At 35.3% G+C, this 13,538-nt stretch overlaps 1 protein-coding gene across 12 annotated transcripts in view; it reads left to right on the forward strand.

The window, feature by feature from the left end:
- LOC139738674 (uncharacterized) overlaps window positions 1–13,538 on the forward strand; it is a 100,437-nt gene that overhangs the window by 11,920 nt on the left and 74,979 nt on the right. For 9 of the 12 annotated variants that reach the window (XM_071649286.1, XM_071649289.1, XM_071649293.1 and 6 more), the window contains exons 4-7: window positions 1,325–1,357; window positions 2,259–2,285; window positions 2,883–2,921; window positions 9,078–9,119. In XM_071649286.1, coding sequence (XP_071505387.1) covers window positions 1,325–1,357; window positions 2,259–2,285; window positions 2,883–2,921; window positions 9,078–9,119 — 141 coding nt within the window. Of the gene's footprint in view, window positions 1–1,324; window positions 1,358–2,258; window positions 2,286–2,882; window positions 2,922–6,141; window positions 6,202–9,077; window positions 9,120–13,538 lie in introns of all 12 variants that reach the window. The other 3 variants (XM_071649295.1, XM_071649297.1, XM_071649287.1) reach the window with 2 other exon arrangements.

The raw sequence follows: 13,538 nt of genomic DNA on the forward strand, positions 1-13,538 counted from the left end.
TTTGTATGGGCATAAGGTCATAGCGAAGTCTCTGCACTTCCAGTATACCGGTAATCATTGATCGGGATTCACTCATAAGTTTTATCTTAAAGTTTAGGTGCACGTGTGAACTCGCATCGTGAATTCATGAAACTTGGAGCTAATCATCAACAGTTGAGTTTTCGACCTTAACATGTGAACGTAACTACTGTTATGATTGTTCATGAACAAGTAGAAAAAAGTTATTTTATGATTGTTTTGAAGAACAATATATATTATATGTTATTATCCTCATGACTTCTCACTTTGAGTGGTCACAATGAGATTCAGTATTATGTAACTTTGTTCATATACCTTGTAGATGTTCTATTTTTATCCAATTGTTACTCTGTGCTGATATTTCTATGCTGTGTTCACACATTCAAGTTGAGTTCACGTTTCACTCTTCTAAAGCAGTCTGGTATTTGTTCATTGGTTTATTTGATTTTTATCTGATGCATTAAATGATGGCCATCTCTCCACAACAGTGCATTTTGATTAGAAAAATAATGCTTTCACTTGAATATGATTTGGTATGCTCTGAGCCAGTATATGCAATTGATTTATGATGGTGTATATCGTTGACAGTCATCCGTACCATCATAGCATATCCCGATTTTCGGTCAGATGTTCAATTTGAGATTTTCAGTCATTTCGGTAGTGGACATTCCGTTGTTCGTAATGTGAAATTTTCAGTTTTGAATTTGATGCAATTTTTGTGTAATTATGACTTTTATAAAGTCTTGTCATTTCATTTTGTTCATTTCCCCATCTTACAGGCGCACGTGTAAAAAAAAAAACAGCGACATGCCATCCTCTCCTATTTTATACAACAGTTCAAATGACCATAAACAGTGCGCACAGTCAAGCAAAATGTTATATATCGGGTGCATTGACTTTGCGCGTAATATTAGTGGTATACAATGGTTCGTTGACTGCAAGTACTGTGCGCACTGTCAACAAAACTGTCGTAAACATGGTAAATGACAATGGTGTTAGCAAGCTGAAAAAGCAAGTACATGAGGCTCCCTTGCGATTTTTTGCATAATTTCTAAAAATACAATTTGATGAAAACACCACTCATTAGAGTAAGAATTAAAGTCTGACGTATTTCAAAAATGATAGGAAATGCCTGGCATAAAAGTGTAGCAGTCATGATTGAAAAATGAGTAAACTTCAAACATGATTCTCAAATCTCGAAATATTATTCTTACATGAAAATTGTGTATACGACGGTTCGGATGACTGCCGACGATATGTACCATACTTAATTAGTAACAAATTTGTTCCTTCACATCATGTACAGCTGTTACAGAGGATCACTATCTTGAGATGGGTGGTAAGTAAATCCTGTATATATGATCTTGTTCCTTCCTTTATTTTCTCTCTAAAATATGTTTTATGTAAACAGAATGCATGCTTCACTGCAAATGTACCACAATAAGTTTTTCATATAATTTTTTACCTTGAATAGGTTTGGGAACAGTATATTGCTTTTGTGCTTTGAGCAGTTTTTTTATTTGTGAGTTTTGATTACCCGTTAAGTTTGACATTATCACAGAATACAATATTTTCTCTTCAGTTCTGTTACTTTCTGGCTATAACAAAAATTTCTTTTTTGCTGTTGTTGTTTCCAGAAGTGAATCCATTGCATTCAAAAAGCTGCCAGCATTTGTGGAGTGAAAACAGAAAAGAAATCAAAGAAACAGATCAATAAATATTCCAACAGAGTAGTCAAATTTGACTAAAGGGAAATTATTTGTTACTCACATATATAGAAAATGCTATGAATACAAGAAACACCATGCAATGAAATTGAACATTCCATCTCGATGCTATAGTATTTCATTCACTGAAAATAAAAGTTGAGCATCCTAGCTATGGTATCATACAACCAATACTCTTCCAAGTTTCATTGCTTTGTTCTTGATTCAATACTGTTTCTTCTTCTATTGATACAAACTTATCATTGGGATATCTCAGCCAAACTTCAGGGAACTCCACTATCTATTCAGCCTTTATTAATTTAGTGAATAAATTATGAATGTTTTTGATACAGGATAATGTTATTTTGATTGTGTACATCACTGTCTTATCTTTCTTTTTCTTTTTAAAATTTTGCAGTAATTGCTGCATTTTATTAATGATGTTATGTTGTTACCCCATTTCTTCCTTATTTCGGTTACATCTTCTAAAATACACCCTGCCTTCTTGCATGCCATCCGTCACCATGGTTACAGGCCAATTAGTGTACGAGGAAATGCATGGTAAGGATACAGTTGCTGTCATTTTACAATCAGCATTTTTGCAATCGCATCTCTCCACCTTCAGTGCATTAAGTTTCGAACAAATACATTATTTTCATTATCGTCAACCATCAGATGTGTCCTTGTACATAATCATGAACAAATACGAACCAGTTTGATAGAGGTACCAAAATAATTACAATGAATTGTTAATCAGTTCATACTGTAAAATGGGTATGAATTTTAAGTGGTATTTTCACAATATTCTCTTGTGTAATTTCTTGTGAGAAATTTGCTATTCTCTGATCGTCAAAGAAAGAGAGAGATCCTTTCCATTCTGCCTGTAACCCATTTTATGCTCTGACTGTTTGAACTTGCTTTGTTTGCATGTGTACATGATTTGAAGTTGATGGGACTGTACAAAGGATGAGCAGTAGTTCTGCACATGTGCACGAACCTTCTATAAGTCACAGTCGTGATAATATCTGCAAATTTGTTAGACAAGAATGCACAATGATTTTCGATATGTGTATTTATCCACTTTCCTGTTTTGTACTATTTTGTCTATGTACCTCCCACAATGCACTTTGAATGGCTACATTGCATGCAACTGCACAGAGCATGGGCAAGACGAATCCCATTACCTTGATATGGATGGTAAGAGATGTTTTCTGCACCTTTTGAAGATGCTGATATACATGCAATAATTTCTTTTCCCCCAGGCAATTGCATTGTTTTAGCATTGACCTAATGTTTAGAACTTTAAACTCTATCGACATCATATACATATGTATCATCTACAACCGTCATAATGTGTGGTATATGTGGAAACATCAATGAAGACTTGATAGAATTAGAATTACCAGTACTGGGCATGTGTACTTCATAGTAACTTCTTTGTTTTCTTACTTTACTACTTCTCAAAGACCTCCCTACATACTCATTATGGTTTAGAAAAACTCTGTTGTGTAAAATAGGTCAATGCAGGTAAAAATACAAAGGTCAGAAATAAGAAAGAAAGAAAGAAAAAGTTAAAAAAAACTGTGCGGCATCCTTTTTTATGATAACAAAGCTTCATATTAATGGTTAAATATGGGTCACAATTATCATATCTTGAGTGTGAAAAGAAGGTAAGTCAATTCTGTTTGTATGAGTACAAGCGGCATTACAATTACATCATTCATCATATCAAACTACTTTGTTTGAGTCATGTCTGAGATTTGGCTTGGATTATACATAATGGACATGAGCTGCCTTCTCTTGAGAAACTGACGTTGCACACAAATCATTTCACACCACTTCACTGGGCCATGGCTGTTGAGATAACTTCATGTCAATCATCAGAAGGAGAACTTTTAATATGGATTAACTATGATGTTCCAAAGCTCTTGCCTGTCACCGAGTGACCCTCTATTGGCAACCATTTGTGATTTTACTTCTCACTCACTCATTCTGTCCCTCTCTTTTATTTTTTATTTTGTTGTTGTTGTTGTTGTTGTTTTTCTTTTGCTTTTTGAATAAATTTCCACCACCATGTTCATGTGACTTGTATGTACAATTTACAACACCAAAACAAATCTGACTGTGGAGGGTAAGATATCATCTGCTGTACTGCACTGAAGACCTGAGTAGTATCACGTACTGAAGACCTGAGTAGTATCACAAATCACTTTTGATGCATGATGAGGGACAGTTGTTTCCTTTTGCTTTTTTAATAAATTTCCACTGCCATGTTCATGTGACTTTTAGAGGTATGAACAATACCATTTAAACAAATCTAACTGCCTAGATGTGGAGGATAAGATCATCTACTGTATGATACTATCACATTTGATGCATGATGAGGGACAGTTTTACCCAGCTCATTCTCTTATTGCTCCTCTGGGTTGTCCTATGTTTGTGTTTTATAGCAGACTAGCAAGGCATTGATCCCTTGGTAAAGTTTGCACACATGCAATGTAATTGAGGTGTGAATTTTCACAACTGCTGATCTGTAATTTAACAAATACTTCATTTGTAGAGGGAGACAAATTGAAGAAAATTCACACCTCAACCTTCACCCCTCTGATTAATATTCTCATATTTACAATTGGTGTAATTGTCCATATGAGAAAGTTTGTTGTCGAGCCGACCGGAAGTGAGGGGAGACTAAGGGGTCACCTGCGGCGTCCGTCCGTCCGTCTGTCGTCCATAACGCTACAAAAACTTGAATAACTCTCTACTGAGGACTTCAATTTCAATCAAACTTGGAGGGAAGAGTGGTTATACAAAGTGACACATTTTACTAAACATGAAGGTCACCTCAAGGTCAAAGGTCACAGGCAGGGGGTCAACAAACTTTAGGGCCCAATGTTAAGTTTTTACAGCGCATTTCGATTATGGCTCATAACTTTTGATGTATATGTCCGCTTGTGACCAAACTTGGTTTAATAGTAGATGACCCTTGGGGAGTTGAAGGTCACCACAAGGTCAAAGGTCACAGACAGGGGTCAACGTACTTTTAGGGCCCAATGTTAAGTTTTTACGGCGCATTTTGATTATGGCTCATAACTTTTGATCCCTATGTCCGTTTGTGAGTCCGTTAGTGACCAAACTTGGCTGGTAAATGTCCCTGGGGAGTTGAACTTCCGGGAGTAAGAAAAACATTAATTTATTCTACGCAAATGGGCGAGACACATTTTGGCACTTGCCGTGTTTTATATTAATCTTGTCATCACATCTTGTCATTGTGGTGATATAGAAGAGAGTATGAGAGAAGTACCCAGTGCAAGTAATAGTGTGCTCAGGAAATTTCTAAAAAGAAAAACAAAACAAAACAAAAACCCAGAAATGTAGATAGGTAAATCTGAAGTAACTCCATTCAGTTTCTTCCACTGAATACTAAACCTCAGATTTTTTCTCTTTTTTTTTTTGGGGGGGGGGAGGTCAGTGGAAGAAATAGGAGGGGGGTAATTAGATAAGGAATAGTTTCCTCAGGATGCAAGAGGTGATATTGACACAGAATGTGTCATGTCAAATGGAAGTTGTGAAAGATTCTCCATTCTCAAAAGTGTCATTTACATCTATGACAATGTGTGAACGAGAGCTGTGATTTTGTGCTGTGTTTTACCACAGCTCCTGTGAACACCACTTGTATATCATGGGAGACAGGACAAACTGCGCAGGCAGAAAAAAAAATCACACATACACACATACACACAAATCATTGTCTCTCTGTGCCAATTTGTTTGTTGTTGTTGTATTTTCTTATCTTGTTTTCAGTTGTGAATACGACATACAAGTATGTCACCATACTTGTTCTGCCTGAAAACAATGATAGGTCTTTAAACCACATCATATTTCTATGATAATAGGAACTATATGAAGTTGTTAGCAGTTCTTTGAGATTGTGAATGTATCGATCAGTGGTGGATTTGGGGGGGGGGGGGGTTGCAGAATTCCTGGATCCACCCATGGGGATGAGGGGAAATGAAGTAACCAGTACAAAGTATGCGGAGCTTTACCATGTGCAGTAAGAGTAAGAGAGGTTTCTTTGAGACATCAAGCACAGATCCCGAAATGTGTGGGACCACAGTTTCTTGAACTGAACTTGGTATCCACAGGTGTATGAAAAATCTGCTCAATGATAAATAGGATAAGAATTTGTTGTATTGATATTCTTTCTCATGTTATAACAGACATGTAGCTATTTAACATTAAAAACCATTTATCTATTCAAATTTTATTTTGTTAATGAAAAATGGGCTTCATGATCTTTTGTCACAGAATGTGTTAAAAGATATTGAAATGTCTGTTGAAATGAAAAAATATTCAAAGGGCTTTGGTTGAAAACATATGAATCATATGATGTTTGTTTTCTTTATTTTAATAGCCTCAGCCTCAGTAAAAACCTCAGTAAAAGATGAGCATGAAGAGCTGTACTTGGAGTTTGACTCGGGTAGGGTATTTATATTGATTTCATTGGCTTCAAGTAATGTATGCTGGCTACGCAGCTGCATGTGTAAATTATGCAATAATAATGGTCATTATAATCCTCAAGCCTTTCTTTTTTTATTTTTTTTCATTACAGTTCTAAAGCAAAACTCAGAATGCTTATGATATAGAGCTCATATCTAAGAAGTTGCTATATCTACCGCCATTATGCGTTTGGGCTGCTTGGAATTGCATATTATAATGGATTAAAAAAAATTGGGTGAAAATGCATGCATTATACCATATTTCATTGCTAAGTAAATCAGCTTCAAATTTGTATTTTGAAATAAAAAAAAAACATACACAGATATAGAACTGTGCAAAGGTATTTTCTTTTTCAAAGGTATATCAATGTCATGAAGCTGCTGACATATAAATCATATATCATACAACAGATATTATGTAGAAATAAATACATACTTTGATTTATACAGAGATGAATGAAATAGTTACATGATTTATGTGGCATTTGTTTTACTACAATGATTTTAAAAAAGACAAATCATGTGTCCTGTTACACATGCATGAACTACATTTGTTTTATAAGCATATTTTGTTTTAAACATTAGCATTCAAGACAATTGTCCAAAAGTTGCAGGCTGTAGAAAAAAAAAATATATGTACTTTTGCATTTGGTTTCATTTCAGTTTGGAGTTTTATGTTTGTGATTGTAGCTTTGTTTGCCATAGGTGCTTCAATGTTAGGGGATCTTTGCAGTTCATATGGTGATTCAAATTTAATAATATATTTTTGTGTTGTTTTTTTTTTCAGGGGGGAAAGAGAAAGAAAGAGAGAGAGAGAGAGAGAGAGAGAGTATTTGTATATATTGTCACCCCCCCCCCCCCATTTAGTTTGAATTTGACTTCCACGATTTAGTTTTTCATATTTGCATGTTAGTAGTTTACAATAAGTATATATATCTTATGCCGAGTATACACCATGGCCTATCATTTTCAAGTTCATAATCATTCACAATGGCGCAAAAACACTTTGGCTGTGGATTACTGTATATGCCGTATATTTCACGAGGTTCATATTTTCATAAATTTTGTGAGCTGGATGCTATTCACGAATTTAAATCTCACAATTTTGAAAACATGCCAAAGATATCAACTCTGATCCTGCCATAAGTATGATGTGTATGGCTTGCATACATTCCTCCATTCAGTACTGTACTCCAGGATCGCAAATTTAACCACTCACAAAATTGTCACGAAGTCATGATTCATGAAAAATCAGACTCGTTAAATATCATGGCATATACAGTACCTGCTTATATCAATTTCTAATGCTGTTAATACATGCAGTATATGCACAAAGTATGTGGCTCCGTGTCATAGGTTTATGTGAGGTTTTATGTGCTTGTGAAACAAATTTTGTGATCATGTTTAATCATGTTTTTATGGGGTAATGAACTTTATTCTGAAGGTTCATTAACCTGAAAATTGATAAGGTCCATCATTCCAAAGGTTTGTTAATCCAAAACACACAAGTTCCATCTACCAATACAGTAAAGGGTTTTATATGTATAGGGTTCATTAATCCAAACATTTGTGGCATTATTCAGAAGGTTCATTAACCTGAAGAAGGAAATAAGGTGTGTTCATTCAAAAATGCAAAAAAAAAAAAAAAAAAAAAATCGGTGTGTAAATAGACTCCTCACTGGATGACTTCACAAGTTAAAGAAAAAAAAAAACCCTCAATGATACTATTAACTCATTTTATGCCAGGGACTTTAGACAATGTATTAAGCACTTCAGAGTTATCTGTGCCATTCAACACTCAAAGCATAGGAAGGGTTAAACTATTTTTGCAGTAGCTTGAACCATATGTCGGAGAGCAAGTTATTTGAAACAATTTTATTCAAATATCTAAAGGTATTTGAAATGTTTGAATGCCCATACAAGGCTTTACCCCAAAGTTGTAGGCATTCGTGTACAATAAAATTTCAAGATAAAAATTGTGTCAATATATTTTGCGTCTGATTTCCTATGACAATTACATTTTGTAATGGTTGTAATTGAATCACTTCACAAGTCAGAGCACATTGGCAAAACAGCTTTTGTAGTAGTTTTTACTGTACATCAGGAATGCTTGTTAACTAAGGGTCAAGACTTGGAACATATCACTTGGCAGATGAAGCCACATCGATCTTTCATTGCAAAAATCAAGTTCCACTCATTGAAACAATTCATTTGCACAGCCCTACTAATTGAAACTATACTAATTGTTATATTGCCCAAGTAATGCTTGCACTAAGCTTTTTGTGCCTGTACCTGATATATTGAAAAAACAAAAACAAAACAAAGCTGAACTGGAGAGTGCACTAAAGATAGATGTCATATATCTTTAACAACAGCTGAGAAAATGTCAATCACTGTATTTTTGTCTCACTCTTTCATGGAATTGTGGATAATGAAGCCTTATTTTCATAAGCACTACATAATGGTATTTGGTGGATCCTGTTTGAAGTTATAGATATTTTATAATTGTAATGGGAGTTGCCTAAGTCAAATCTCACAGTGGGACAAAAGTATTGGAATATGAAAGGTATGGTAATGATATCCAACTGAAATTTATTACTACTATATGATGGTATGCTTCACCTTTCACTCAGTAGGGAAAATTCCTGACGAACATAATATGTGTGAGACAATTTTGTGTCTGAATTTCTCTATGGTATTCCTTCTTTTCTCGCTTTCTTTCTGTCTTTCTGACTGTCTGTCTGTCTGTCTATCTATCTCTCCCTGCTCTGTTATTGATGGCCATTACCTGTCACATCTGCAATTCATCCTTTTCTTCCACTCTTCCGTCCTCCTCCACATTCTCCTTCCTTCGTAGAAGTGAAAGAGCCGAGTGAATCATTCTACCTTGACATGAATGGTAAGATTGACAGCATCAGAATTTTTAGACTCTTAACTCCTAACACCATGTACTTTTCCTCTTATATTGCTGATCTTTTTTTTTCCAACTTGTCAAATCAGCAGGTTGAGTACTTGATCCTGATGCAAAGAGAAACACTCAGTTTATGTCAGAGTGCATTATCATTAAAAAATGAATCTTCTGAATTCATTGTTAGGACTTTACAGGTGAATTCCTGGTTACTCGTTCTTAGCACACCAAGTGCATATTAAGCTACTAATCTTTATGTTGGAAAATGGTGAGTGATATTTGTGCTCCCTGTAATAAGATTGAGTCCTTAGGAACTCAGCTCATTTGGGAATACGGAGATTGTTGTAAATATAGGTTTTCCTGGCCAATGTCATCGTTTTGTCATTCAATTTCATATTAGAAGCATTTATTCTAACCAAATGTGTCATTCAAAATAGTTTTTCGTTGTTAAAATCAACTATTGTGGCAACTCCGTTGCACAGTTGTGCATTCTAATTATTGAGTGCTCGTACATTTTCAGCAGTGGTTATTCAAATTTGCCTCAACCTGTGGGTAGCTCAGTTTTGAAATTGGCCAGGAAACCCAGATACTATATTTCATGCTGTATGCACCTTTGTATTGTTGCAATTGCGAAAAAAAAAAAAATAGAAACTTAATCTTCTATCGGGTTTGAATGAATGCTTATTTTAAACAACTTTAAATGTTTTCCCAGTTAATACTACCAAACCGGAAGAGCTCTATGACACTCCAAAAGGTAGTGTATCACTGATTTTGATCAGATTTGGAAGAAATGGAAATATGTATAAGGATATGCTTGTCATATACTCATTCTCATCATTAGTGGAATGTAATTCACTGGCTAATCAGCCAATTCTGGATATAAGTTCATTCATTCATTCATTCATTCATTCATTTTTTTTCCATTTCCAACAGAAACAAATATTTTACAGAAATTGATTACATAAATTTCATCATAATACATGATAGAGGATAAGTTTACAAAATATTGTAAGTATACGGAAATGCTGGAAATGGGGAGGAATGCTAAAAAGCAGTGCTTGTAGGGTGCATCCCCCCCCCCCCCCCCACACACACACACACACGTCATACAACAAATTATTTGATTGATAGACTGATATACATAAAAAGAGGAATAACAAGAGAACCTGAAATATGGAGACCTATAACTAACCTAATTAACCCCAAACAAACACCCTGGACAAATCCCTACACTTAAGTCGCTGTCATACAGGAAGAGAGAGAGAGAGAGGGAGAGAGAGTGTGTGTGTGTGTTTGAGAAAACTTATTACATGGTGTGAAGATAAAAGACAAAAAGGGATAGAAGAAGACTATAACAAAACAAGAGGTAGTGGATGGTTGGAGCCGCTCAGCAGTGATTGCTTGGTTTTAGCAGAAAATAAAGTTGAATTTTCCAGTTCTTTGCAACCATTAAAGCATCAGCACAATTTTACAATTTCATAATGTTAATATACGTAATATTAATTTTCATGATGAGATTCAGATAGATTCTTGTAAATGTTCAAGATTTTTTTTTCTTGAAATTATTCTTAAAGGTACTTAAACTTGGGGACGCCTTTAAACTATCACAGTTTCTAGATTTAACAATCTTTATTTTTGTTTTACATACATGAATGAACTTTGACCATTACAACCATACTACTTGGGTAGCTACTACAATAATCATCCAAGGTTTTTTTTCATAGTTATCATTTCGCAGTGCAGTCCTTGTTGCAATTATTTAAAAAACGAGAAAGAAAAAAACAAACTTCATCTTCTTTTTGGTTGGAATGAATGTTTATTTTAAACAACTTTAAATGTTTTTCCAGTTAATACTACCAAACCGGAAGAGCTCTATGACACTCCAAAAGGTAGTGTATCACCAATTTTAATCAGATTTGCAAGAAATCAAAATATGTATAAAACTTAGGCTTATCATCTACTCATTTCCATCATTAGTGGAATGTAAATCACTGGCTGTTCAGCCATAAGTTCTACATGTAACATTCTTTACTTATGTTTTACATAAATGAATGAACTTTGACCGGTACAACCATAGTACTTGGGTAGCTACTTCAGTAATCACCCAAGGTTATTTCGCATAGTTATCATTTTGCCAGTGCAGTCCTTCCCCTTGTTCAGACGCAAGCCAGTTTATACCAAAACTCGATAAAGAAACGCCATATAAAGAATTATCGTATAGCCAGCGGACCGTTCGGACGCTAATCTCAACTGTTCTGGAAAACGTTGTATAGATGTGCAGTTTCTCACTGCGCATGCTGTTATGGTCATAAGTGACAGGTATAGGGTCACCTTTCATTTGCACTCCCATTAAGCCCTGCCCAGTTCTATATGGTCGCCATACGTTCAGACGCATAATGGACATGATGGAATGCTGATTTGTTATTGAGTTCTGACCATCGTTTCGTTATACGTTGTTTCATTAGTCAGTGTTCAGACGTATAAACTCATCGTATAGCTATACCATTCTAGTATAATTTTTTTTTTTTTGCGTCTGAACACCCTGCTTGTTGCAATTGAAAAAAAGAGAGAGAGAGAGAGAGAGAAAAAAAAAATTCTTCTTTTGGCTCTGAGTGAATGTTTATTCTAAACAACTTTAAATGTTTCTCCAGTTAGTACTACCAAACAGGAAGAGCTCTATGACACTCCTAAAGGTAGTGTATCACCGATTTTAATTAGATTTGCAAGAAATCAGAATATGGATTGAAAACTAGGCTTATCATGTTCTCATTCTTATCATAAGTAGAATGTAAGTCACTTGCTAACCAGCAACAAGTTTGTACATTAAATTTTCTTTACTTTTGTTTTACGTACATGAATAAACTTTGACCATTACAACCGTACTAATTGGATAGCTACACTTGTACTTCAGTAATCACCCAAGGTTATTTCTCATAGTTATCATTTTGCCAGTGCACTCCATATATTCTGTTTTGTCCCACAATAATTTATTGCTGCGTACAAAGTTTTGATATACATGTACTTCATATCATGGGTTAAAGATTAAAATACCTATCTGTATGCTTGTTTATTTTGCTGAACAATGAAAAATTAAAACCTAATGAGCAGCATCTAACTAGTTTAAAACAACTAAGTTCATGAAATCAGCACTAAACTAGTATTGCTCAGACCACTTCTAAGCTTGTAATGCTGTCATTCCTACTATCACTAATCCTACCACTACTATACCACTTCTCCAACTGCTTTTGTCACAAGTACCATTGTACCTATAATCATACATAGTACCCATTTCTTCCTATCTTGGACACACTGTATACCTCTATACAACAAAGACTGAAGAATCGTGAGGACGAAGTCCCCCCCCCCTCCCCCCCCCCCCCAAAAAAAAGGTTCTTGCTGTTAGTGGAGACATAATTGCTGTCTCTCACTCTATCATTTTTAGATGAGGCCAAAGTGTTTGTGGGAGGGGTTAAGAAGGGCATGAAGTGTCTCCATGAACCTATACCCACTAATACTTCTCACAGTCCAGTCAATGCAGCCTAGAACCCCATTTTTGATTTATACACAAAGTCAGCCCAGGAGTGCACCTGAAGTGCTTTGACTTCTGCCCCTCTGTATGTATGTTCATTCAGAGAATCACTGCTTGCATAGATCTCATGCGAAGTGGCTGAGAGGGGCATAACTGTCAAGGTGGCATTCAAGTGGGCGAGAACTTCTAACATTTAACTTGCATGCACAGTTAGCGCCATATTTCACTTCATACAGGAGCACTCTCAATTGATGACCATTTATACAGAGTTTAGGATATTTCAGGAGCACTCCTGAGCCTAGGCTTGGGAGGGGTGTAACTTTATAGTGCTCCAGGTCCTGACTGTTTGTTCATGCAGAGCTCAGAGGGGCTCAGGAGTGCTCCAAATGCCCTATATAAATGGGGTGTAAGTTGTCTTATTCCCCAAGTGTACACAAGCTGGTTGGTATTTGTCTGCTTCATGTTGTTTTTTGTTTGTGCAAGAATTGGATAACATTGCTTCTTTACAGTTCTCATTTTGAGGCATAGGTGTGAACAAAGTTTTGCACTCTAGTGTTTAAAAAGAAAGAAAGAAAGAAAGTGCCATCTTTGAATGGAGTCTTGCAACAATTAATTAGACTTACCCATTTGATGACTTACAAATGTATAACTCTGATGTCAAATGACTGTGTGACTTGTGTGAGATATGATTGGCTGTTTATTACTGACCATCTCATTATATATATCATATTGTGCTTTGCTTGATAAGTTATTTGAAAATGTTTTATTCAGTTGAAATGCTTCAATGCCTCAAGGCTTTACTGCACAGTTAAATTTTCATGTAGAGTAGAATTTCAGGATGAAATTTTGTTAATGTATTTTGCAACTGATTTCCTATGTAA

Source organism: Diadema antillarum, unplaced genomic scaffold (genome assembly GCF_040938485.1).
Source record: "Diadema antillarum isolate AM-2024a unplaced genomic scaffold, OU_Dant_1.0 seq00000764_RagTag, whole genome shotgun sequence".
Taxonomy (NCBI): domain Eukaryota; kingdom Metazoa; phylum Echinodermata; class Echinoidea; order Diadematoida; family Diadematidae; genus Diadema; species Diadema antillarum.